Source organism: Solea senegalensis, linkage group LG6 (genome assembly GCF_019176455.1).
Source record: "Solea senegalensis isolate Sse05_10M linkage group LG6, IFAPA_SoseM_1, whole genome shotgun sequence".
Taxonomy (NCBI): domain Eukaryota; kingdom Metazoa; phylum Chordata; class Actinopteri; order Pleuronectiformes; family Soleidae; genus Solea; species Solea senegalensis.
Genome location: NC_058026.1, coordinates 12,954,744 through 12,981,686, shown reverse-complemented (window position 1 = coordinate 12,981,686; position 26,943 = coordinate 12,954,744). Strand labels below are relative to the sequence as shown.

Below are 26,943 nucleotides of genomic sequence, written 5' to 3'. Positions count from 1 at the left end.
CTCACACTTCAGCTTCTTCTTTGAACATGGCATCGTCCCCTGATTAAGGGCAAAGCATGTAATTGGCAAACTTGCTGCCATCCTCAGCAGAGGGATGACACAATTGACGATTACACAATTGGTTAGCCAGCAGTGTTGAGTGGTGATCTGTGAAACATTAGCCGTGGAACGTGGTGCTGCCTGGCAGCCATTTTGAGGGAGGCTTTATTAGTTGAGGTTGATTTTTATCTCCTGGGAATTGCTACTTTGAAGTGCTTCGTTCTGTTTTATCAGCACACTTGAGCCACTTGCCACAAGCCCTGTGTGCATGGGACAGGGTGTATTGCGTTGCACGTGAGTGAATGAAAACATTTCTGCTCAGGCATGTGCATGTCTCTGTATGCCTGTGTGTTTGGTGTGAGTTGCTTGGTGTACAATGGAGTGTAAAGTATCTAAAAGTGAGTGTGTGTGTGTGTGTCTTCAGCCAAAGGGGCAGTACGTTATCGCAGAATGCAGCCTTATACGTGGATATGCTACGATCCGGCCTAGAAAGATTTGTGTCCTCTAGTCAGATTATCATTTTGCTGTTACCCTTCTGGATCTATTCCTCCATACTATTTCATGGTGGTGTGTGTCTGTGTGTGTGTGTGTGCATGTAGAGGCGAGGAGTAATAGCAACTTTAAAACAAATTGCCAGAAAGTAATCATTTGCAGCGCTCTGGCAGCTCAGTGATTACCGCACATGGTCGTATCGAAGTGTTGATGGTTCAGCTCAGGTCATTTGTGGGATATAATCCTGCTCTTGCTCACCGTGTTACTGTCTGCTTTTTCATTGTTGACCCGCGGATAAAGTCAAATTTGATAAAAGGGATTTATCTTTATTTTATCTTTTCCCAAAAGTAATCACCTTGAATGTTAGCCTTGACATGTCATCTCAGCTCTGTGAACTTCTGTCTTGATTCTAATCCTCCCCTCACTTCACTCTACCTCCAATGTGTTTCTGACAATGTGGGAAAGATCCCAAGGGAAGTTCATTTTCCCCTCGTCTTTCTCCTTGCTGCCTACCTTTTGTGTCGTGGATTTACGATCTCTCTGTTTACCAAAGTCATGAAAGGTGTTCTCTGAGGAAGAAACAGGCTCTCTTACCCTAACGAAAGCACACACACACACACACACAGACACACAATGTCTGTCTGCATGTCAGATGATGATGTGCGAGCATCCTTGACAGCATTTCCCTCCAAGTGTGGTGACACATTAGCAACTCTGGGAACAAGTTTACTGCCACCCTGCCATTGTTTCACTTTTCAATGGACTCGCTACAGGTCAAGAAAACAAGAACAACAGCTTAGAATAGAATAGAATAGAACTTATTATTCTGCAGATGTTTACAAGTTATGGAAATATGGATTGGAATATGGACATTTTAAATCACGTTTAACTAGAAGATGATATAGAAAGTTATTTATTGACTTTGAAAATAATTGAAATAGTAAAAAAAGTATTTTCCAATTCAACACTGGGCCACAGCTAAATACAACATTTTACATTTACCCATACATTGACCATGCAAGCCCCCACACCTGCAAATGAAGTCCCAGTTGGATCTTTTCCACATCAAAAATGTTCAATCAATATTGATATAACGATGCATGATTCTCGAGTCCAGTGCCCAGGGCTTCACAGAAAACAAGGACCGTAACAACGGCAGAGGGCAGAAACAATGATAAATGTAGCAATACCTGCCAGTTCAGGCAGTCAACTTCAGCTGCACCACGTACACATGACACACCTCACTCACCATATAGTACATATCAAACACACCCTTCCAAAAGTCTGTTTAAACTGCAACACTCCCCCATGACTCACTCTCTCTACCTCGTTGCATTTGTCACCTTGTTCTGCCACGGCTGCCTGTTCTTCTACACCACCGCGGTGGCCACTTGTAGGCTCCGATGCCGCTTTAAAATGTTTGGTCATCACTTCTCATATTTCATGTAATATAATCTGTGGGATTGACAAAATTGTAGCCTTGACACCCAACTCAACCATTCCTGCTGCAATAAACATTTTAAACTCTCGTCTAAAAGGTTATCACTGATTTATTGCACTCTTTTTGTCAAAACATGTGCAATCATTTGCGGGGCAACATGCAGAGTGCAACGCAAAAACCTTTTGAGTTTGTGATTGTGCTTTTGCTTTGTATGGCACTATTGTTCTTGTGGAACTGGTTCAACATTCAGGTTGGCTGACATCATGAAATTGTCGCATAGTATTTACTCACAGCTTCCTAAGCTTAAAGGCACGGAGCTATGTCATTCCCTATGAGTACAACCACTACCCTTTTCCTTTTATAAATGTTTCATGAAGCTGTTATGTCGTCCATGGCATCCATGATAAATTCACCATATTAAAAGTGACCCTGAATCCAAATGAGAAGCACATGTGAGAGAGATTTTGGCAAAAAGATACGTAAAAACAGGTAGAATTATTATTATTATGGCAGACAAAAATATCAGGAGTGACTGAATCAAATCAGGTGGAAAATGTCAAGAGAGCAGAAGCAGGAGGAGGAGGAGAGATGCATGGGCAGTGAAGTGCTGTGGCCCCTTGCCTGTGATGTCTACCTCACCCCAAGCTGCCAGCCCCTGTGTTTTTTACCCTGGACTCAAATGACAACAGAAATCAACCTCAGACACACGTACTTACACACGCACACACACGCGCTTATATTGTTGTGGCAGAGTTGCTAATGGAGCTTCCCATTTGAGTAGAGATAGGCACACACACACACACACACACGCACGCACACTGACGCACAGATTGACAGCTAGTCCCTAGGCCACTGCTGCCACGCATGATTGATGGCAACGTTCCGTGGAGAATGCATGAGGTAGGGCGTCAGTGATTCAGGAACGAGGAGCAGCACAGTTTAGGTACGGAAACACTCCATTGAATTGTGGAGGAAGAGAAAAGAACAGAACGTACAGGAGGAGGTGGATGTTACATAGCTGTCATTCAATCAGACAGACAGACAGACAGACAGGGAAGGGGAGAGAGACAGCAAGACGGAGATAAACAGTGAGAAATAGTGTCTTTCCTTACTGAAAATCCATGGGAGAGACAGCTTCAGCTCACAGTCAATAATTTCAACCACAACTTTGTTTTCATAATCCACACAAGCGCTCAATTACACGTTCCCTTCATCTTCAAGGGAACAAACATCAACCCATTGCAGTTACGTTGTGTCTGATGAGAAATGACTCTGTGTCCTTCATTGTCAATGACCAGCGTGTGGTATATTATGGCTTAGGGCACACCAAGGTCTCAGATGGAGAAACACAAGTGTGTGCACTTTTTCACTGAACATTATGGAGATGTTTGACATCAAGGTAGACTGACACAGAGGGGAACTTTACACCCAAGTGACTGATAGCTCAGGTGTTGAGACTTCATTACCCATCACTCATGTAGTGTGATACATATTGCGTGTTCATTGGACTAAATAGAAATCAAGGAGAAATATTTTTTGCTCTTAGATCCAGGTTTTTAAGTCATAACCGTTGCAACACCATAGAAAAGTCAGATACGTAAGATGTTCAAGTCCACGGTATACATATAGATACATGTGAGATGATGATCTTTGTTCTCACTTTCCTTCTCTGTCTGACTGTGGTTGAAACAATTACTGCTGTTTTTTCCCCCTGAAAGACCTGTAAGATTGTTTGATACTGTCACTGGTCCACAACAGTATCAAGACACTTGTTCTTGCAATATCATAAAATTGACAGCACTGTAACATCTATAGAAACACACTGTTCTATGGAACCTTTGGAGGTCAAAATTCAGCTGTTCCAATACATTTCTGTCCATAAGTGCGATTTACATATTTATACAGATGAGTGTTCAAGTGTTTGCGGTGAAAGATAAGGCCATTCCCTGTTCTGTGTGGATTTAAATAATGGGTTCTGCTTGATATGCAGTAATATATACAGTACATAATGATCTATAAGTGATTTGAGACCAGTAGAACAATCCAAAGTGAAATGGGGGGAAAAGTGTTAATAATTATCTCCCTTTTCATAACATGTTTCCCTCTAATATTGATTTGTAGCACGTGTGGCTGAAAGCAACGAGAGGCTAGCAGAGAGGAAGAGACACTATGTAACACAAACACTGTTCATCTCTCTTTAATCACTTCATCCATTCATTCATTGTCTACCGCTTTATCCTGGTGCCAATCCTATGTCAATAGGGCCGACGGTTGCCAGTCCGAACTCACACAGAAAGGCCATTGGTCGACCTGGGATTCAAATCAAGAACTTGCTACGAGGCAACAGTGCTAGCCACTGCCCTGCCGTGTGGCCTACGCTCTTCATTCATTCATTCTTTATTTTTATCCAGGGATATTGTGAGTCCTATAGGCTTTTTTGACAATAAAAGACTGTGCCATTAAGTGGCCTTTCTGAATCTTCTGATATCACAGGTTTATAAATCATGCATGACACTCTACCATGTTAGGCAGCAAGGTCTCATAAGTAATAGTAATAAGTGTTGAGTAAACTGTTTAAAAACATTTAGAAACACATTTGTGAGCAACAATAAATCATAAGTGCATGAAAACAAATCAAGGATAAAACGCTAACACCAGAAGTCGTCAGACTCATCAGTTTCCCCCCTGACGAAGCTATTTAGTGGTAAATAAATGAATACCTGCTTATGTGTTTGTGTCAGCCACCATACTATTTTGCACTTGCTCACTTTAGATTCTGCTCTTTTGTTCTTATTTCTTTGCTCATGGGAGTAAATTTGTCCTGGCATGCAGAACTCATAAAAACATCTGCACTCAAAGCACGATGGGCCTCACAAAGCTGTATAACAAACTCTGGGTCTTAGTTTAAGAAACCAGCTGTTAATATGTGAATTTATAACCATGTTCTTTTTCTTTTCTTTTTTTAGACTATCGCCCACCTCCCATGATGCCTCCTAACCGAGCAGGGGAAGGAGGAGTAGGAGGAGGAGGAGGAGGTCCAATAGTTAGTGGAGGTTCTTCCTCTTCATCTACCAGCCGCACAACCACTACCCGTTCTCTTCCCTTCTACACCACCCCAAGGCCCCTCCTCACCACCTCCCCCGGCCAGCGGTACCGAACCACAACCACGATTCGTCAGCCCATCCTGGTTCCCATAGGCGGCTCAGCGTCTGACACCAATCAGATTCCTGACACCAATCAGAAAGCTGGAGGACGTGTTCCCCCAGCGCAAGTTCCTCCAGCAGCTCCACAGCCTCCTGCACTGCCTCCACAAGATTTCTGCAATCCAAGGTTGACAGCCGACATATCATGGCCCCGAACACAACAAGGCCAGACAGCCAAGCAGCCCTGCCCTGTAGGGACACTGGGTAAGGAGATGTATGGGTGAGGGGATATGTTTTGAAAACAAACAAGTGTGAGTGCATCTGCAATTCCATTTTTTTTAGTCACTAGGGCTGCAATTACAATTATTTGCTAGCCATTTCATCATTTTTTTCAATTAGTCAGATTTATGTTTGTTCAGAATAAATGCTTAGTAACCTTATTATTAATACAAATATATATAATAGGTTAATAGGTTCGCTAACATGATTTATTACACAGCAACAAGTGCACTTTGCATTGCAGTACTTACACGGCAGTTTGTGCTATCGGAATAATTCCGACTGTTTCTGAAAGCTGAGAAGTTGCACATTAAAGCCAACATGTAGTTATTACGGTCATTTCACTCGCGCTGTTGCAGGAAGCCGTGGAATCACCGTCTTTGTTGCCAGAGAGGAGAGCGTTAGAAAAAAGACTTTATTGTAAATATGAACTGTTCCAAATTCTAATTTAACATGCATGCATACACATGTTGTTTGTGTACAACTTTTCTAAATAAAACATTTTGTTTTTCTTCATTTTAAATTGTTAATATACTATTTTAACATGCAGTAAATTGTAAATAGCTGCCCGATATTGGAAGTTATTCTGAAAAAATGGGCCAAAGCACTTACTCGCAGGACATTATTCCTGTCCCTTTTATAGTTAAAATAATCAAAAAAATAAAAATAAAAATGCCAGACGGATATTTGAGGAATAGGTGTTAAAGAGTTAATACAAATACTACGAACATGCGGTTGAGTAGTGCAACAGCTCACCCACTGTAGGACAAATCCTTTTGCTCTAATCAATTAACTCACATGACAACTTCCATTCAGCTTCCATCCACGTACGTACACACAGTGCACACACAATCTGCTTAGTGAACCCCAGGCACCTGGCAAATGTCAGTGCTGTCTTACCCTGTTTGTCTTGCATGTCTTGAAGGTGTGGCCACATACGTGTGCATGGCCCACATGGGCTACTGGGACCCCCAAGGCCCTGACCTCAGCAACTGCACGTCACCCTGGGTCAACCACATCATGCAGAAAGTAAGTCTGAAAGCTGCTGGGGGCCCTCATGGCAAACCACTGAGCCCTAGTTTAAGGATATATTTGGATATAGTCCTGGAGCAATTTCTCATGCATTAAAATGCACTGACCTCAGGGAAATATTTAGGCCATGTTTCCATCTTCATTTGTTATCCAACTCCTGTTTGAGATCTGAGAGATTTGTATGTGGCTAAAGGGAAAATGCTGCCATCGTAACTTTCCTTATTCTTTTCAATGTGTGGCTTTTTTTTAGAGGGAGTAGAAAATGTAAAGATTTGTGTCTATGAAATCAACATTGAAGCAGAGGTGCTCAAATAAACGGCTTTATTCACACTTGATGAAACATTGGATTCTCCTTTGAACTAACCTATTCTCTTTGTGCGCCCTCATTTTTTTCCCTGCTTCTTGACTTTCTCACCTCCATCCCTCAACACTTAACTTTCTTGTCTGTCTCATTACCCATCTGTCCTTTTTCTCCCTAACCCAATCTGTTCTTTACCTCTCTGTCCTCCTTGTCCTTCCTGTCCTTTACTTTCATTTATCCATCTGTCTGCTGCTTTACTCTTCCTAATGTTCTCTCCCGCTGTCCTGCTCCTACTAACTTTTCCTCCTCTTCCCAATTTTTCTGACAATTTATCTGATGTCTCTGCTTGAATCTCTCTCTTTACCTTCTCTCTCTCGCGCTCTGCTCCTGTCACCTTGTTTGGCTCACAGCTTCGTTCAGGTGAGACGGCAGCAATTGTAGCCAGGGAGCTGGCTGAGCAGACCAAAGGGCTTCTGCGTCCTGGCGATGTGCCATCCACAGTGCGAGCCATGGCCCAGCTAGTTGAACTGCTGGACGTACAGCTCAGGAACCTCACCCCTGGGGGCAAAGACAGCGCTGCCCGCAGCCTCACAAAGGTACCGTGTCCCGCAGCACTTATACTGGAAGGTTAATGTGTAGAGAGTGCCTGAGATTTTCTTTGTAGGTGTGTTTGAGAGGAAGTATGTAATGTAACTGACAGAAAGAGGAAGAAGGACATAATGGTGGCTCAAAGTGACTTATAGTGAGACACTTAGTTAATAGTAAGATGAGTAGCATCAGTTTCAAGTGTTTTTTTAGCCTTTGGCTGGATGCCTCAACTCTTTTCAGATCAGTACCTAAATTGAATAAAACTGCCTCACTTGGGAGTTTTCCTCATTAATACATACAGTGCTTGAGATTAAAACAGGCCTGGGACAAATTGTACGTCACATTTAAATTAGTTGACAAGCTCGCTTAAGTGCTTGTTTCAGGATTGCAATAATGGAAAACTGATCCAGGGGATGGAAAGGATGTGTTTTACTACAGTGGTAGACAAGGGAAGAATGGAGTTCAATACTTTGTTCATGTAGGCATTCACTTTAAGTGAGTTAAATCAGTGGGGAAACTTAGCTGGCTGGCTAATTGACTGACTGTTTCTTGGTCATCTCAGCTGAGTGCAACAGTGACGGGCGGAGTTTAGCAGCCAGAGTGACAGCTGCTGCCACCTCTTGTACAGTCACTGCAAAGTTTGGTTGTTGAGCTTTAGCTTCACTCATCTTTATTTTCTCTATTCTCTATTCTCTTAGTTTCACTATCACACGCTCTACATCTGCTCCCTGTAAATAATTCAATAGCACGTGTGAAGTGAATACGTACTGGAGCAAGTGTAAGTGCAATCAATTCATTTGTATTTGCTGTTGACCAAAATGGCCCGTCATAGGTTGAATTTGTTGGAAAAAGTAGTCCTCGACTGAAGAGGAAATCTTTCCTCTGGGACTCAATAATGGCCGAATTATAAACAAATCGAGTAATAGGCCAGCTTATTAAAATCATTTTCATTAGGGAATTGAATATGACCAATCACGCACGACCTACATCATAATTAATGCCATCAATTCACTGAAAGGTTGATACTGAAAATGAGTGGAAAACAGAAAAAGGGGTGGTATAAAAGAAAGGAACGGACAGAGCAGAACACAGAGGCAAGACAAATGGCAGAAGGAATTCAAAAAAGGAGGCAAGTGAGGAGAAAGACAATATGTTTCAGTCTCCAAAGTTTTGTGCAATGTTAATGAAGTGGGTGTGACTGCTTTTGTGCGCCTTACTGTGTATGTGTGGGTATGATTGAGAGGTGTTATATCGCTAACTGCTGAATTGTTTGAATTTGCAGCTTCAGAAGAGAGAAAGGTCCTGCAGGTTTTTCACACAGGTATTTCTACTTCCTGGTATCCTTGATTACTTTTCCACACCATAGTCTGATGTGTTTTTTTTTTTCACACTTCGCATGTGGTTTGCAAAGCAAGCTGATGTATGTGCTTGTGTGCGTGTGTGTGCAAAGCTCTTTGTAGAATTCTGATTCTACATTACATTTTATGATTTGCAACACAACCCTTTTAGGAGTCTGCAACATTTCTCTTCTGGTCCTGGTTAGCTGTGCTTCACAGTCACTACATCCACCAATGACAAACCACTGATAATTCAGTTTTAGTCTCCTTAAAGGGTTTGCTGGCATCTTTTCCGTTTTAATTTAACTTTTTTTTCTTTTTTTTTGCATTTTGAATCAATGGTACTGATCAGCCACCACGATCAATATCAGTAATCATCATCTATTTTGTCTGCAGGATTGTAATCATTCATACCTGAAACCAAATGACTGGCAATCCATCTCTATTCCATAAACTGTGCTCTCTGCTGTTGTATTAAAGAGAAAGGACTGCGTATGATGGATATGCCTCTGTGCTCATACCAGCTCGTATTGTGTGTGGCTGATTTTTGTCTTTGTCTTGCTTGTATTGATGTTGTTCATGTTGTGGATCAGATCTGGACTTCGACACTGTCCTATCTTGACCCGGCCCTTTACCATAAATCACTGATCACTCCCACATTTAACAGAGCATTTGCATTTGAACGAGTGCAGCTTTTCTAACCTTTATGGCACTAGAGGTCCAGGAAATGCAAACCAATTACATATGCTGTAAGTGACCACGTGATGCCAATCATACCAGTAAATCAGGGCCAGACTGGATGCCTGAGCAGAGCACCCGCATCACCAAACATCTCACTTTTTTATTCCTGAAAACAGAGCTCTTGTCTATTTTTACCACAAACCGTGCACGTTTCACAGCAAAAATAGACCGAGAAAATGATCTTTCGCCACATCTGTCTGTCACATACAGTATCCTACAAACACAGCATGTCCTGTTCTTTTTCAAAGTAAAAGCACTGTGCTGTTTCAGTTCTTTGACTCCAGTCAATTTTTTTCTTTTATTGTGAACAGACAAATGTGCAGCTTCAAATTGAAGATTCCTAAAAATTGGTGTAAGACAGAGAAGTATTTGAAAGTATATTGTGGCATTATTAAAGGTAAACCCTGTGTAAAAACATAACACAAATGTTGACAGCACAGATGCTACATATTTACATTTGTTTTAATCACTGAAAATATTTATTTATGTGCATCAATCTGTCGACTTCTTTTGAGAGATGAGAAAAGATAATTTTTTAACATATTTTCATAAAATTTTTTAATTGTATCTTGAGTTGAAACTCAGTTGTTGATTACACACAGACGTGGATGCATATATTTAAATTACAGACCTTTTCTTGAGGAAATGTTCTCTATTTGGACCTCTCAGGACGTTAACTAAGCACACCTGATTTAGGTCACGTTTCTGGTGTGATAAAATCATTATTTAGCTCACGAAAAGACCCACCTGACTCAACCATGTGCTGGTTGTAGACTGCAGAGTGCCGTTTCCTTCTCTAACTGCACACACAAACACACACACACAAAGTGGATGGCCTCGCTGTTTTTCGCCTGATGCAGGCTTATCTGCACTCTCCGCCTAAAAGTCTTAACGTCAGCAACAGTCAGCAATGTCACATCATACGACATGGCTTATGCAGGCTGACACACACACACACACACACACACACACACACATGCACATGAATGCCAGACACATATAATAATTTTCCACAGTGATCTTATGCCGTCACATCAGAGCAGTCAGATGTGTTGACGTGTCTCTTTAATCCAACGAATGCTGCATTTCAATGGGTGGCCGTTTAAAAAAGAAAAAAGAAGCTAGTTACAGATTAGAATCAAAATGTTGCATCACACTCCGTGGTTCCTGCAGGGGGTTGGAGTGATCGATTAATTAATTAGCCTTTTTAATGTGAAAAAAATTATACCAACACTCCCTTACTCTGCCAGATAGAAATGTGTGTGCTTAGGGATGTGGTGTGGCGCTGCCCTCTCCTTGTTAATTATCTACAGCACTAATTGCCAAGTGAGGAGAGTGGGCAGGAGGTTTGGGTTCCTAATAGAGACAAAAATAATTGAATTCTCTCTCGCGCTCTGTCTCTCTTTCTGTCTCTCTCTCTTTTTTGTCTTTCCCTCCCATTTCACCTCCCCTCCTCTCTCTTCATTTGGGGAACTGGGGACTCGTTTCATGTATTGTAAATTGGCAATTTATTCATGATGAAGTTGCCGGTGTGGAGAGGCTTTGATGCTGTGAAGTGGATTGATGGAGAGAGGTAGAATCTACATGGTAGACTGAGGAAGAGGTTGGGGGGGGCAGAAATTAAACAAAGAAAGACAAGTCGCAAGGAAAAAAATCCAACTGAATGTGCGAGAGAGAAAAACAGTGAGAAGGGCAATGAGGAGACAGTGATGCTCAATGACAATGTCTAATTTGCCCTCTATTTATGGATGGCGGGTCAGAGCATGGCATGCTGAGAATTTAAAGGCTGATTTAGCTGCGAACTCATCCTGTCAGGGAAGACAAACTCCAACAACAACTGACAGATAAGTCTGCATCTCTGATGAAAACATTTTCCAAACATGCACTCTCTCAGAGCTTAGTTAGGCTAGCGAAAAAAAAACAAAAAAACAACAACTATTCTTTCCGGCGCTGACATTTTACAGTGTGTCCTTCTGTGCATGGGTGTGCATGTACTGTATGTATGTGCACATTTGCTTGTGCGTGTGTTCCCTTGTGTAGCTGAGTGTAGTAGAGCAGCTCGACTCTAGTCTGTTCTTCCACTAGTGTTTACGCTGGATCACCCCGATGCTTCAAAAACTCTTTACTTGTGCCCCATGTACTGTGTGTGTGTGTGTGTGCGCGTGTGTGTGAGACACACAGTATGTGCATTCTCTCTCTCACTTACACACACACACACACGCTTATCTGTCTCAGCAGAGAGTCTCCCCTCTTTGAGGACCCAGAAAAAAAAAACGTGTCTTCATTTTTGCCCTCAAGTCCTCATACTTGAACAGATAGAAATGTCACCAACTGCACCAGACCTTACAGACACACACACACACACAGTCATGTATATTCCATCTCTGTCTTACTGATGTGAAGATACCTGGACCTAAAGAAAAACACACCCCTTCTTCCTCTTCCCTATCTCTTCGCTGCAGATGTAATCTCTGCACTGCTTAATTAAATTCCAATCACGGAAATCATATGAAATGAAATAAATGCCAGATAATCAAAAGTTCAATAAAATGCAATGGGGAGTTTAATAAGAGGAGGAAGAGGGGGAGGTTATCTGAAACACGCCTCAAAGTGAGTGTTAAGCAACAGCACAACAGCAGTGTTAGCGAATGGAAAGCAGAGCCACTGCTGTCAGATTTTATGAGCTTACAGAACATCCTCTCCTCTGTTTGCCTGAGCCGCTATTGTATAGCAAGTGGAGCAGAATGATGCACTGCAATGCTTCTCCCGGGCCCCTTGTGCACAACCTCAACCCTGCACACATACTCTCGGAGCACACGTCTCCTATCCACTCCATGCTTCCGTCCACACTCTCCAGCACACGTACAGCATTTTCGCATTAAACAAATGTACCAGTAACTGTATCCACGCCGTCGCTGTCAGTGTAGTGCCTATATGGACTCTCTTTAAGACTGAACCAAAAAACGAAGGAGCTTTGAAGAGCTGTTGGGGTCAGTGTGTCAGCTGTCGTTAAGATGCTGACACACTTGCTATAAAGAAGAATCAAGAGATGCATATAGACACATTTATGGAGAGGTTTCAATGTGACCCAAAACAGAAAGCACTCAGAGAGTGCAAACCTCCTCTCAGGCTACTCAGTTTCCCTCAGCACCTCTAAATTTGATTAATTTCTTCCTTAGGCCCAGAAACTACATCCCCAGAAGATTTTAAGAAAATCTGTTTTTTACTTTGGGAGTTATGCTGGTCACGATCAGGTTATAATACAGAGGGGAAAGTGAAAGCAACTGCCTGGTTCATTCATGTCTGACCTTCACTTGACTAATTAGCTGATTAGTTGTTTTGGCTTGCACAAACTTTATGATCATTTTACAACTTTTATTTTAAATGTGTATGGAAGCCTGTAGTCAGTCAGCTGAACAATGGTGCTTTGTATGTGTATGTGTAGTTTGTTACTCCTTAAGGACCTTTTCTGGTATAAACACTGATTTTGTCAGGACCAGTCGTCGTCATGGAGAGCAAAGTCAGAACTTAATTTTTAAGGAACTGGTTTTAAGATTTGAATTGTGGTTACGTTAAACTTAGGGTTAGGCATTAACCGGTTAAGGTTAGGGTAAGTGAATATACTGAGTGTCCTCAGTAAGAATGCTGTACAAGGACATGTGTGTGTGCATATATGCACTCCTGCTTGTTTTGATTGTTTGCTGAAGCAACGGATTAATTAGTTTCTGTGTACATGTAGCCCTCCCAAACTCATCTGCTATGCATTCCAGTTAATTAACTACTAGTGCTAAAAGAGGACATAATATTATCATATTAGCTTGTTGACTAAACACCCGTCTCATGCGTGTGACATACTGTATCTACATTTGGATACGACACCCCCAGAATAAACAGGTAGGAAGGATGAGTTCAACTGCCAGCAAACACTGATTTGAGTAAACAGGTTTCTGTTTCTGGGAGATTTCCTTTACCCACAGTGCACACACACAAACAACAAGAACAAACGCTTTTCCTCTTGTCAATCGTTCTCGCAATCTTTCCTCCTCTCCCTGACCCAGAGCAACATTGACAGGGAGGTCAAAAGGTTCACGTGCAAATGCCGATAAAGAGATTTATTTTCCTCTTCCTCTCTGCCCTTGCAAATCCCTACAGGGAACCCCTCTTTTTTAATGGCACCTGCGTTACTTTCCCATGGACCCTTCTCGACTAGGAGAAGCACTGGAAGAGTAAAGCATGTGTGAAGAGGTTGGCATACAGTAAGAGAGAGAAATAGAAAATAAAGAGACAGACGGGGGAGTCTGAGATGTGTGTGCTTGATAGCACTCGCTTGTTGGTTCCCCTTGTTCCCAGTGGATGCCTCCACTTTTTTATCGCTATCCTATGCTCTCCACTTGTTACCCCTCTCACCGCTGACTCTCCTTTCTCTCCTTTTCTTTATCTCTCCCAGGGTCTGTGCAGATGTGTGCATGTGTGGTGTTCACATGTCTGAGAATGAGGAGATTAATTCTTACGAGCATAAAGGAATGCGAGCCGGAGACAAAATAAGCTCTGTTTCACAAAGAGCATTTCATCTACGGTGAAGCAGCTCTTCTCTGTTTAGTTTGGTGATATTTTTGGATTCAAAACTGTTTTGCACTGCTGGATATGACCCAGCAGACATTATCTGATAAAACTCTAATTTCTTCCCAGAACCCCAAGCATACGTTTTCTAACTTCAAGATAAGGCTGTTGGTTTAAAAGGGAAAAAAAATAACTGAAACAGGTCTGTGGCTGTGGACACATGGAGATTGCGATCAGCTAATTAGCTTAGCTTGAGTTTTAAGAACATCTGTGATGCATTTTCTTTCACAACAACATTTAATAAAGAGAATTGCAAAGGACAAAAGTGGTAACTGCCATTACTAAGTGTGGAGTACTACTTTGATTAACCTCCTGCCTTTGTTTGCATGGGAATGCTACTTTTGCACATCGTTTTTTTTTCTGTCATGACATGTCAATATAATCAATGAAAAGTCATTGCATTCTAACTGTTGCATCCCATAGACTGCTGCCCTCCATAGGGATATTACGTCTGCAAGTCTCAGAGTAACATCACAGGGATCCAAGTGTTAACATGAGCTTCTTCCATGTGACATTTGTGTTTCTGCTGCTGCCACAGGCAATGGTGGAGACGGTGAATAATTTGCTGCAGCCACGAGCCCAGGCAGCGTGGCGAGAGCTGCCCACGAGCGAGCAGCTACACTCGGCCACTCTGCTCCTCGACACTGTGGAAACTGGGGCTTTTATGTTAGCTGACAACCTCCTCAAGACTGACACTGTGCAGGAGACCAGTGACAACATACGTGAGTACGATTTTTGGTACCTTCCAGTTCGGTAAAGTCAGACCCTGTGAGTGTCAAGGATACTGTTGAGGTGCCCTGGAGCAAGGCACTTAACCACTTTGTGTTACAGGGGACCGGAAACAGTGTCCCAGTGTTATACTGCACTACAGTGTACTGTATGTCACAAGTTGAATTTGTAGAAGGGTAAAGTATGAGCAGCGATGTTTTGTCTACTTTAGAGAAATGAAAGATATTTTGGCAGTCATGATGCTTCTTGGATTCCACACAGTTTTCTTTGTTTTTCTTTTGCAGATCATATAACAACATAAACCAACTCAGGCTGTCAAAAATATGACATATATGATGTCATCGTGTAAAATAAAAAAAGAAAGCGTGTTTTTATAATAAACAATAGGTAGTAGCAAAGAAGACACTCAGAGTAGCTAAAACATAAATAAATAAATCATCCTTCGTCTGATCCGTAGGTGCATATGGACATGAGTTGAAATAGGGCGGAATGATGCTGTTGTTACATTGCTTGGAGCTTGGAGAAAGAAACATATTCTAGAGTTCATGCACGTGGAGCTGAGCTGTTAACAGTCGTCTGATAGCAGCATATATTTTATTTCATTTACCACAAGGGGAGTTAAGACATTTGTGGGAAAGGAAAACAGAACTTTACATTATTAGAAAATGAGTGAAAATAAGTGAATGAGTAGTTAATTATAGTCCAGTTACAAATATGTGCACTTTTATTCATCCTTGATTAATACCTGTCAGGCTGAAGCAAAACAAATAATATTAATGAAAATAATCAAAATATATATTTCATCAGATTAACACTGTGCAATAAATAAAAAAAACCTAAAAGAATTTGCCCAACACCAACATTTGCAACAGACTACATGTATTTACTGTTCTATTATGTAGAGAAGGCACATAAAGCTGTCAAAGGGAGGTCATGATGAAGAGGTCCAGAATATGGTTTGAAAGGCTTTGAAGGATACGATCCACAGAGACCCAATCTAATCTAACATAATACATGGAAGGAAAACTGGCCTTGAGGCTTATAAAGCAGGCGTTTCCCACATTTTTATTTATTTATTCAGATATTTTTCTCTCCTCCACTTGTAGGAGGAATTGACAAAACAGAAAAAAGGTAGTTATTATGGTGTTGTGCACATAATCCCCCCTTTATCTCATCTCTCCTTTGCTTCCTTCTGTCATATTTTCTCATCTTCTTTAACTGATCCTCCCATCATTGGGCCACGGGCCTTTCTTTTTATGCCTTTAGATGATGACATACTGTATATTTGAGCCCTCGTTTCATCCGTGCTCAGACCAGCAAGTTGCTCACATCCGTTTCCCTTGATTATCCTCTAGTTTACTCGTCTTTTGATTTAGTATTTCAAAACTTCCAACGCTTCATTCACCCATAACTATTATTCGCTGGACTTCAGTCACTCTGTCAGACATGAAAACCTCCCTTGTGGAGGAGGAGCAGTAGAAGCTAATGAGTAGAGAATAAGGCTGAATAAGTGCACGCTTAAGGGTGATGGTGGAATGTCAAATGATGCTCTAAGGTTTTTTCCTTTACTCCCTTTCACATCAGTAGGCAATGAAATTGCAGCTATTTGAGTCACACAGCGTGGTGATAACATTATGTTTTGTTCCTATTAAAGACAGACAGTACAGACAGATCCAACTGTCAGTCCTTCCAACACGACTTTGTTTCATTCTAGCTCAAGTTTAAGTACAGCGCTTCATTTCCATCAAATGTCCTCCCACACGATTTCACCTTCCATAATTTTAGACTTGTCTTTCCTCCAATTCTTTTTTTTCCTCTGAATGCGCCACATAAATACGGTGGTTACATAAACAGTCTTGAAGATGTAGGCTACCACATCTCTGAAGGACTTAAAACGGCAAATTATCTTTTAGTGGAAAATTTGGTCTTCGCTTTCCTCTTCCTTTCTCTCCTGTTAATCTTCCCTTCAAGCTAATCCAGTGGGCAGATCCACCATGATTATCTCTCCAGTTTTATTCATAACTGGCCTGATACCGCCTCTCATCTCTCTGTTTCTCTCTCTCTCTCCATTTCCTCTTTCTTCTCTCGCCTTGCACATTTGCACATTTTAACCCCACCCACCACCATCATCAGCACTACCAACGCCACCTTTTCTGATGAGAGTGAGTGACAGGAGTCAGTTATTTGAACAATACATCAAAAACAACACACACACACAATGTGATATTATTGTGTTTGGATGCGTGTGTGTGTGTGTGTGTGTGTGTGTGTGTGTGTGTGTGTGACTTTCTGCTGCAGCAATATTAGGATGAATATGTCGTGTTATTATTAGAGCCAAATCATTGATTTGATGGTGACAGCAGTAGCAGTGGTAGCAGCGGAGCAGCATGAGTGTGTGATAACAATAATGAACATGGGTGTTTCTTAGGAGGAGGACTGTCAAGACAAGGATCCTTTAATTAGATTAGACTGTGTGTTTTGATACCCCGCTGCCATGGGTGGGTGTGGATGTGTGTGTGTGTGTGTGTGTGTGTGTGTATTTGTGTGTACATAGCTTAAATATTTAGTTTGGCTTATGTGAAAGAGAGGGACTCTTAACCAGTACTCTTTCTTTCTGCCAGTATTTGCTCATCAGTGTCTGTGTTCATGTCTGCCTGCTTCACTCTTCCTCCATCTCCTCTGTGTGGTACCCTAGTATGTATCACCTCTGTGCACTATTTTACTCTATGGGTGAACATAGTTTTCTCCAATCTAGTCTCGTGCTCCTGTGAAGACCCTCTTTCTTTCCTGACCTCTTCAGGACACCCCCATTACACCTCCTCTTCCACGCTCATTTCCATGAAGTCCTTGTGTTGTTTATTTGATTGGGGGAGCTGTTTACACCACAAAAGCAGTGTCTAAATCACCAAATCATTCAAAAGCACAAGATAGCGATACAGTCCTTAATTACAAATGTAATCACACAGCCTTAATCAGGAATGAGCTAATGAACCTGGACTGAAATTAGATTCACACAATACAACAGATAGGCTGGATTATCCACCCTGATGTATTGGACACCTTACCTGAAGACACTGTTGCCTTTTTAGTATAAAAGTCCAACATTTTTCACACTGATGTATGTCGACTTTTTTAACTGTATTTGTTCGGGGAACGCTCTAAACTGCGTCAGGTTTCATGTGTTCTGCTGTGAGGAACTTTGTGGGTATAAGTGATGGGACATTATTCAATATTATCTATCACTCATAAAAAAAACACCTACAATAAATGAATCGTGGTCATTTTCCATTATCATGAAATGTGAGTGGAGAGAAACATACAGTCTTAGTGTCCAAGTATTTATTTTGGGGAGCCGCATCTTTCTTCATAATCTTATTTAAATGTCCCTATTTTTCACTGAACGATACAGTACATGTATCCTTTCTGCGATGTCCCTGACCACAGTCAGTGCACGCCCTTATACGTTTAAGGATCAAAGAAAAAGTGACATGAAAACACATTTCTCCTCCGCAATTATTTTGGTCAGGATAATCTTGATGTGATGTGTGTGTATTCCAGAGTTGGAAGTGGCCAGGCTGAGCACGGATGGGAACCTCGCAGACTTGACATTCCCTCAGTCAGAACTACACGGAAACTCCATCCAGCTGTCAGCCAGCACTCTCAAACAGCACGGCAGAAACGGTACAGGAGAGATTTCACGCTCTCTCCCTCCCACTCTTTCACAATGAAGTTTATGACTGCCGTCTTACCCCTTCATGCTGCCCAACCCCAAACCCCCCCCCCCATCGTCTTTTTTTGTCCTGTCACCATGGAGTTATGTAGCGCTGCTCTTTAATGCTCCCATTTGTCTTCTTATAGGTGAGATCAGGATGGCCTTTGTTCTGTACAGGAACTTGGGTGCCTACCTGTCGACTGAAAACGCCAGCGTTAGACTGAGCAGCGATGCGGTCTACCCTAATTACTCTGTTATCGTCAACTCCCCGGTCATCACAGCTTCCATTAACAAGGAGAGCAACAAGGTTTACCTGTCTGAGCCTGTGGTCTTCACTGTCAAACATCTGCAGGTAAGTAAGGTGCACGGCCACAACTCCAAAAAGTCATCACTTACTTGTTAGTTTAATGGAAATTAATAAGAAGTTGAAGGACAGGGTTGGTGGGGTTTTTCATATTTAAAGTCATATAAAATATCTGCTGCAGACATATCAAAGTCTGCAGCGGCTAAACAGTCCATTACCATTAGCGAGTGAAAACAGTAGGCCCAATAGGTGAGAAATTGTGGCTTGATCTGAAATGAAAAATAATTATTATTTGACACGTCTGGCACAAATAAGTCTGTCAGTTTCATGTTCTGTTTTCCAACAAAGCTATTATATAAAATGTGGTCCTGTCTGAGTCACATTTTTCTATTAAAAAATAAGTAACAAACCACTTCAAAAACGTTTTTAGTGAAATATAACAATGTGTGAGTGGTCGTCTTTAACAGCATTTGTCTTAAGCAGAAAGGAATGGAGGAGTGCCACATGAAGGGCAGATGAGTTGCTAAATAAGTGATGTTAGGTTTTGCTTATGGATATTTGGAGTCTCCGCAGGATTTGCTGACAATAACAGTGTCAGCCTTATCGTTAGATAACAGCGGTAAACAGAGCCGCGGCTTTTAACCATTTATACTGCGAAAATAGTCAAGTCTTGTTTTGACTTGGAAAAATGAGAATGTGACACATGTAGCCATGCAGTTAGCTGAAGCACTGGAGGTCCTTGTTCATAGGCATGTTAAGGGGAAAAAAACTGCAGTAAAATGCTTGTGATTTCCGGGCAGTGGATAAAAACCTGAAAGTCTTCCAACTCTTTTGAATTGTGACTTGCTTTGATACGTCCTGACTTAGACCCAGCTCGACTGATTGTGTCTCATCCCAGAAGATTAAAAAAACTGTCTGCTAATAACAATAACATAGACTGCATAAAGTGTGTTTTGCATGACTTTATAATGACTGTGGCAGTCTGTACATTGTTATATTACTTTACTTAGTGAACAAACACACACTGATCCTATTGATGATCCAGCTTGTTGGAAGCCAAGCAGTTTCACTTGCTCATTTTGAGATAACTTTGCTAATAGAACACACACACACGCGCGCACAGCTTCAGCAGTTTACACAACACACGCAGATCCTACACTCACGATTGACACAACACTGTCACCTCCTGCTATGGCTCAGTGTTTATTTGTTGCTGCATTCTCTCATTCTGTCCCTTCTGTTTGTTGTTTTGTTGTCGTGTGTGTTTGACTCCCTCTCTGTAATTCTGCTTCTCCGTCCTCTCTCCGACCAATTCCACCCACCATTTCTCACTTCTTTTTTGGCTCCCCTGAAATTTCATGCTTCTGCCTCCCACCTCCCTGTGACTAAGTATCTGTTTTGTCTACTTCCGCTCTCACCCCTCCTCCATTTTGTCCCTTGCTCACTGGCTTATTTTATTCCTCTATATGTTGTCTACCTCTCTTATACACTCTCCCTCCCTCTCTTCTCTCATAGCATTCAGAAGAAAACTTCAATCCCAACTGTTCGTTCTGGAGCTACTCCAAACGCACCATGATGGGATTCTGGTCTACTCAGGACTGTCGTCTGCTGGCCACCAACCGCACACACACCAGCTGCTCGTGCACACACCTCACCAGCTTTGCAGTGCTCATGGCCCATGTGGAGGTCAAGGTAGGCATACATTCTGCCGTGCCAGCCAGACGGGGAGGGGCAATATCAAAGGGTCAGTTGTTCATCATTTCATTAGCTGTGGCTGGCAATGCTGGTCAACAGATCCTGGATAAGGGGGAAGGAAAGAAGGAAGGAACGGAAGGGAGAAAAATAGATTATAACTGTGTGTGTGATCATTCTTGGCAGAGGAAATTTTACAGTTGATTTTTACAGCTGGTTTGTCTGGTCTGATGATGACACTGGGTTAGTAAAGACAAAAAAAATGCACTCAGATATGAAGTACATGACAAGCAAGACAAACGGATTTTGATTTAGCACAGAAATGTTCCTCACTGACCAGAACAAACTGCTGTCCCATTAAATTGCAAATATTTCTTTTACATTTGAATTATCAGAATGTACAGTATATATTTTAATATCCACATGCCAGAGTGGGAAGTGAATTAAAATCTATTTTTTCCTGCCGTGTGTGGGATAAGTACTTTTTGTCTCCACCTTTTGTTACGTTAAGACCAAGTCTTAACAAAATCGGCTCTTGTACTGCTGGATAATGGGTGACACCCCTTTTCTCCCTCTGGATCGGAGGATGTGTGTTATTTCTAAAGGGGTCATGGTCAGAGCGAGCCTGCCAACCTGTGTGAACACAGTGTGAGGGTTTGAGCAGTAGATCCATCACAGCAGTGCAATGTTTGCAATGAACATTGCTCTGCCTGCCAGGCTGCTAGACACTGATGGATAGAAGCAGCACACCTGTGCAACGCAGCGTAACACTGTGGCCCTGAACGCTCTGCGACACAAAACCAGACTCACATCAGTCACGGGAGGGAAGACGCCTGACTGCGTGTCTGCTTCTGCACTGTGTTGCATGTTACCACAATTTGATTTGTTCCACTTTACAAAACCAGTGGTAAATCAAGCTATGGTAAAAAAAATAAATAAATGAAGTGAACATTGAATAACACGCCCTCTCACTCTTTCTGTTTTTCACAGAAAGCAGACAGCATGCACGACCTGCTCCTAGATGTGATCACCTGGGTGGGCATCCTGTTGTCGCTGGTTTGTTTGCTGATCTGCATCTTCACCTTTTGCTTCTTCCGCGGGCTGCAGAGTGACCGCAACACCATCCACAAGAACCTCTGCATCAGCCTTTTCATCGCTGAGTCACTGTTCTTGGTTGGGATCAACAGGGCTGACCAGCCGGTGAGAAGTTTTTCCTTTTTGTTTAGGTCGTACATCTGTGAAAAATATGCTGAATCTGTGTGCATATTCTTTTAATTCCAAGCCACGACAAGGTCGTTTTATATTAGGAGATGAAAAACATTAATAACTAAAAACATCAAAAACAAAAACATTTTGCCCTCGGCGTACATTTAAAACTGCGCCTGCACTTGATTTGTGCCGTGCTCGAACACAAGCTCGGCATTATTGTCCAGTGACCAGTGGCGCTGATAATACTGCTAAGTTGGCAGAGCAAAATCTGAAATGTTTACTCACTTGATGTCAGTGGTTGACCACATTTACCACTACATGAATAAGAAACAGCAGATTCAGTTAACGTGGCATTCCCAGAGTAAATCAAAAACAGGCATTTCTGTGGGTGGCTGAACAAACCATATTGGTGTATTCATATTGGTTTTCACCCCAACATAAATGAAGAAGAAGAAAAACGTTTTTCTGTACCGTTAGTTCACTGGTTTGTGGTTATTTGAGAAAGTATTGCATGGATATACAGGATCAAAAGTCAATATAAAACATACTGTATGTATGAGTAAAAATCTCTTTGGCTATTTGGTTCGTTGTGGATATAATTTACTGCACTACAGGCATATTACATGTTACTAATTATATACCAGATAATCTTTTAAATCTTTGTGAAAGCGTAGTTGAGCTTCAGTCCACGCTAGCATTTGTTAGTCATTTGTTTCCTCCCCCCTCTGGCAACAGTAGCAGGGGATCTCCGTGGTTGTGAGGAGGATTTTTCTAAGGTAATTAACATCTGCAAACAAAGCCTATTTGAGGCAGGATTGTGAAAATGGGTTCAACCTGCTTTTGACCGTTCATGTTAGAGAGCTGTCAGGCAGTTTCACACGAGGCGCGAGTGCCCACACGCACCGTGGCTAAACTCTATCCTGGCAGCCACGTTTACTACACAGGATTGTGCGATTTATTTTCAGTGAATACTGATTTTTGGAATAGTTATTTTATTTCCTCGCCTTGCAAAAATATTACATACAGTCCGTTATGTTCATGAATTCCTGTGACTGAAAAAAAGCCGAGCAAAATATTCCATAGCAGCTCAAGTGCAGAGGTCACCTGAGGTCAAATAATGCACGGTGACATTCAGACCAACCTTGGGTTTTATTCTAGGCTGCTGTGTCGGCTGTATTGGCCATATGTTATTGCGTGCATGAAAATGTCAAGTAGCCTACAATGATTTCTTCTTCACAGTCAGCTATGTTATGCTCCAGTATCTGCTGCGCATAAGTGCAGTACTCTTTACATCTCTTTGAGCATGGCAATTATTAGTCATGGCCAAACCCTCTCAAGGCCGTGTTTCAGGTTGACTGGCTCCAATGAATTCAAGCTGAAAAATGTTTATGGTTTTTAACAGCGGTGCTCCTCTCTGCAGTCACTGTGGCTTGTGCAAAATACATGTCACGTCACTTAAGTAGTTCTAACCTAATTGGTCACTTTGTGTTTTTTCACTCACACAACTTAAACCTCACCATACAGGGACTTACTTGTATTACAGTTAATGATGCATTGCCTTCACTGCTCATGTGGAGCTGTGCTCAGCTTTTACAACTCACAACAGCAGAAGAGGAAGGACGCTAATGAAACCTTAAGCTCTCGGTGATGATTAAGACCTGATCTGCAATAAGCAGAACCCAATAACCCACGTGTTAACAGCACGGTGTTTATTTTAGTTCATTATGAATAAAAGTGGAGGGATTCTCCTCGAGATCAGTGTGGACAATAGACAACGAGACAGCACGTGCATTAAATGTACAGCCTTTTTAATTCAGTGTGGAATACCCATCCATCCATCCATCTTCTACCACTTCATCCTCTACATGAGGGTCGCGGGGGAGCTGTGCCAATCTCAGCTGACTTAGGGTGATAGGCAGGGTACAGATCACCAGTCCATCACAGGGCCACACAGACAGACAACCATCCACTCTAGTGTCCAATTTACCTAATACCTATATTGCATTGTTTCGGACTGTGGGAGGAAACCGGAGAACCTGGAGAAAACCTACACACACACAGGGAGAACATGCCCTTGTTCCGACTGGGTCACAAACCTGGGTCTTCTTGCTGCAAAGGCAAGAGTGCTAACCACTACACCATGTGGCCCAATGTGGAATATACTGTATATATCTTTTTGTTGATGACACACATGTGAAATAGTACTCCCTGTGAGTCGTCCCGCCACATTGTTAGGTGCTAATATACTGAACCAACAAACATATTGTCCACATGGTTTGTGTTTCTGTCATTGCCTGTGTTGTATCCATATAGGCTGCATTCAATATGCCAATCCTGGATTATGACTTTAAGCCTCATTTGTATGCAAGTTTTTACCCAAAAAATCGAATTTGACTGATTTTGAGAGAAGATATCCTCCTTTAATTTGACCTGGAAAGGTCACCTAAATAATAAGTTTTGTTTTTATTGGGGGGGTGGGGGGCGGGTGCAGTGAAAACACATTCCTATTACAAATGAAGAGACAAATCAAATTTGATAAAATGTGTTTTGACATTGAGGTTTGTGTATTTGTCTTTGTCTGTGTATTTGTCTGTGTAGGAGAGATCATGTTTTTTTTTGTATGCATGCTGCTTTATTGGTGTATGCCATTCTCCTGTTAATTACTGGTGACTATTTGTGACCTCCATTAACATCCTCACCGTCGCTTAGCTCACAGCAGGTTAAGCCAGTAATTCCAGCTGGAAAAGTAAATGACTTTGCATAATCAGCCAGTTTTCTTTTTTTCTTTTTTTTTACCTATGTGTTTGCGTACTTGTGTGTGTCTTTGCCCGTGTGTGTAATCTACACTGTGTGATCATTAGAAATGGAAATGAGTGACTCCTTTGCCCCCTAAACTCATTGTCTCTCAGACATTAGGTAATTGTCTCTCACTGAAAACCCCACCGTTATGAAAGTCTGTCTGTTAGCTTTCCTATTCAGTGATTTAGGAGTGACTCTTAAGATTACAGCATTGCCGTGAATGTGACGGGCCAAATCTCTCTGCTCTATCTATGCTCTGATTCCTTGCCTACTCTTCTTCAGAGGCTCCCCTTTCTTCTGATTCTGCTGCTAAAAATTTAATGCAGTTGTAGGTTTGACACCCGTCTTTTATGCTTCTAACCTTTTGCTGAGCAGTTGCTGCTTTATTTTTTACACTCAAAATCATAGAATTTTCTCAGTATTTTTTATCATCTTCCTCTCTAATGCTAAATTCCCCACTCATCCATCTCTTTCCACTGGCTAACCATGTGATTTGAAATCCATTTGCACAGCATCTGTGTGAGTAGTTAACCATTGGTTAGTACAAATAGCTATAATCTTATTTGATTACACGCTGAATTAACAATATTCAGTATTTAGATGATGTAGTTTGTGTAAAATACACAGTTCAGCTCTGGAAAAAAGCATAGAGACCAGTCTCTCGTGTGGTATTCATGATATGTTACTACTGTTCCAAGCTCCAAAAAAATGGAAACATTTTTTTTATAGGTGATCTGTCTCTCTCATCGCAAGTTGCTGAGTCATTTTTCGCAGCAGATCCACTCATTTTGTTCATCCTTGGCATTGATCAAAATCATATTGTATACAGTGCTGCCAAGTAATGTGCCCTCCTCAATAGCCCCTTCCTCTTAGCCTCCTTTGAAATTGCTTTGCTACTTCTATTTGAAATGTGGTCAGTCATTACAAGCTGCAGCACCAACTTTTCACTTATATTTTCAATCCATCTTCTTAAATAACTATGTGGAATAAAGGGTAAAGAAGGCTCAACTAATATTGAGCGTATTGTAATTTTGACCAATCTTCTCCCTCTTCTGCCTATTCCACTATGGGTTGCCCTGACTCATAACCGAAGCACCTGTTTTATAACAACTCATCTGTGCAAGTGCTCTCCACACTGAATATTCCCATAGCATCATTGTGCTGTATGTATGTGTTGCTGTGTTTCTAAATCCTCCCCATCTTTTCTTTCTCTCTCCCCAGATTGCCTGTGCTGTCTTCGCAGCCCTGCTCCATTTCTTCTTCTTGGCAGCCTTCACTTGGATGTTCCTGGAAGGGGTGCAGCTCTACATCATGTTGGTAGAGGTGTTTGAGAGTGAACACTCCAGGACTAAGTACTTCTACCTGGCAGGATACGGAGTGCCTGCTGTCATAGTGGCCGTCTCCGCTGCAGTGGACTACCGGAGTTACGGAACTGACCGAGTGTGAGTGAGGACAGTGTGGTGGCGAAGAGCGTGATGGAGGGATGGATGACTGGATGTGGGTGTTGGGGGGCGTGGGCTGTAGTGCCTGCTGTCATTTGGCTGTGTCTGCCACTGTGGCTGTGGACTGTACAAGCTGTGGCACATCTGAAGAGTCAATTCAGAGAGGCAGAGAAGGATGGAAGACAGTGAGAGACACAGGGGAGGACGCAGCATGGAGTGCCACCATGAGCACAGCAGCAACAATGTTTGAATATAGATGGCTTTAAATGGCAGAATACAAGGATTTTGGAGCAGACTGAGAGAGGAAGAGAATGACTTCATGTGTGACAGAGAATGGAGGGATGGAAGCTGGAGTGGTTGGTAGTCTGTCGAATTGTGCACATTCTTATTGGGCAGCACTTGTGTGTGGCTTCCCTGAAGGAAGCACAAAGTAGTCAGTGGGATGAGGATATATATATATATATGTATATATATGTATGTGTGTATGTATATATATATATATATATACATATATATGTATGTATATATATATATATATATATATGTATAAATACATACATATATATACACATACATATATATATACATATATATATATATATAAGAGCACACAGTTACAGAAACCAAGAGAGGGGCAGCCACCATCTAATTCATATATGAGATGGTAAGTACAGTATATGCATAAAAGGTAAATACACTGGAGTTAACATGCATGACCTGTCCACACTGTCAATGTCATGACTCAGAAAAATGGCCATAAAAAGGCCACATTTTTATTCATACAGCACATATACATATAATGTGCATAAATGTGCAGTATACATGACCCTGCCTCTGTCACCCCACTGCATAAAGAGGACATTATTAATGTGGACACTACATTAAGAAAAAATATAACTCCCTCCATTTTTAATAAATGAGCTGCTCCATATAGAGAGTGAAAAATGACAAGACACTATAGGACTGTTAAATGATTCATATACTCATACATGTTCTTGTTGTCTGTTGTTTGCGGGGGCCTTTTGTCGAGCAGACCTCGCCGC

General features: G+C 41.7%; 1 protein-coding gene across 9 annotated transcripts in view; it reads left to right on the top strand.

Moving 5' to 3' along the window:
• adgrl3.1 (adhesion G protein-coupled receptor L3.1) overlaps positions 1–26,943 on the top strand; it is a 107,855-nt gene that overhangs the window by 65,268 nt on the left and 15,644 nt on the right. For 7 of the 9 annotated variants that reach the window (XM_044027702.1, XM_044027701.1, XM_044027696.1 and 4 more), the window contains exons 8-17: positions 4,939–5,379; positions 6,320–6,423; positions 7,138–7,323; positions 8,598–8,636; positions 14,552–14,735; positions 18,301–18,423; positions 18,601–18,806; positions 20,274–20,450; positions 21,441–21,650; positions 25,680–25,900. In XM_044027702.1, coding sequence (XP_043883637.1) covers positions 4,939–5,379; positions 6,320–6,423; positions 7,138–7,323; positions 8,598–8,636; positions 14,552–14,735; positions 18,301–18,423; positions 18,601–18,806; positions 20,274–20,450; positions 21,441–21,650; positions 25,680–25,900 — 1,891 coding nt within the window. The remainder of the gene's footprint in view (positions 1–4,938; positions 5,380–6,319; positions 6,424–7,137; positions 7,324–8,597; positions 8,637–14,551; positions 14,736–18,300; positions 18,424–18,600; positions 18,807–20,273; positions 20,451–21,440; positions 21,651–25,679; positions 25,901–26,943) is intronic. The other 2 variants (XM_044027703.1, XM_044027695.1) reach the window with 1 other exon arrangement.